Source organism: Gavialis gangeticus, unplaced genomic scaffold, assembly GCF_001723915.1.
Source record: "Gavialis gangeticus isolate Ggan-Ray unplaced genomic scaffold, GavGan_comp1, whole genome shotgun sequence".
Classification (NCBI taxonomy): Eukaryota; Metazoa; Chordata; order Crocodylia; family Gavialidae; genus Gavialis; species Gavialis gangeticus.
Window position 1 is genome coordinate 1 of NW_017728961.1, and position 469 is coordinate 469.

Genomic DNA, 469 nt, shown 5'->3' on the forward strand with positions numbered 1-469 from the left:
CCCACGCAGGACCCCGGGGCCGGGCGCGGAGGCGGCTCCACGTGGCCAGTGTGTGAGTGTGTAGGACCCACGTGGCCCCGCTTCCTTCCCTCCGTTTTCATGAATGGAGCCCGCCGCCCCAACGCGCATGCGCCGCGCTCGTCCCCCCCCGCCCTCTCCTCCCTCTGCAGGCGGAGCCTCCCGGCCGGTGGCCAATGGGAGCGGCCGCCGCGCAGTGTTGTGGTCACGTGAGCCGCGGGATGTTGTGGTTGCTGCGCCGGCCCCGCCCGGGCGGGCTCTTTATCGCTCGGGTTGCCGGGCCCGCCTGCGCCGCTCTAACCCCCCATCCCCACCGCCCCGCACGCCGGGCCATGCCGCTGGTGCGCTACAGGAAGGTGGTGATCCTGGGCTACCGCTCCGTGGGTGAGTCCCCGCGGGGCGCCCACGCGCGGCTGCGGGGCGGGGAGGAGCCGGGGCTGGGCGTGTGCAC

General features: G+C 75.1%; 1 protein-coding gene across 2 annotated transcripts in view; it reads left to right on the forward strand.

Annotated features, from left to right (window-relative positions):
• The first annotated feature begins 238 nt into the window (after positions 1-238).
• The window catches only part of RHEBL1 (Ras homolog enriched in brain like 1), a 13,713-nt gene continuing 13,482 nt past the window's right edge, over positions 239-469 (forward strand). For both annotated transcript variants that reach the window (XM_019501179.1, XM_019528452.1), the window contains exon 1: positions 239-402. In XM_019501179.1, the coding sequence (XP_019356724.1) occupies positions 240-402 (163 nt within the window). In that variant the 5' untranslated portion in view covers position 239. The remainder of the gene's footprint in view (positions 403-469) is intronic.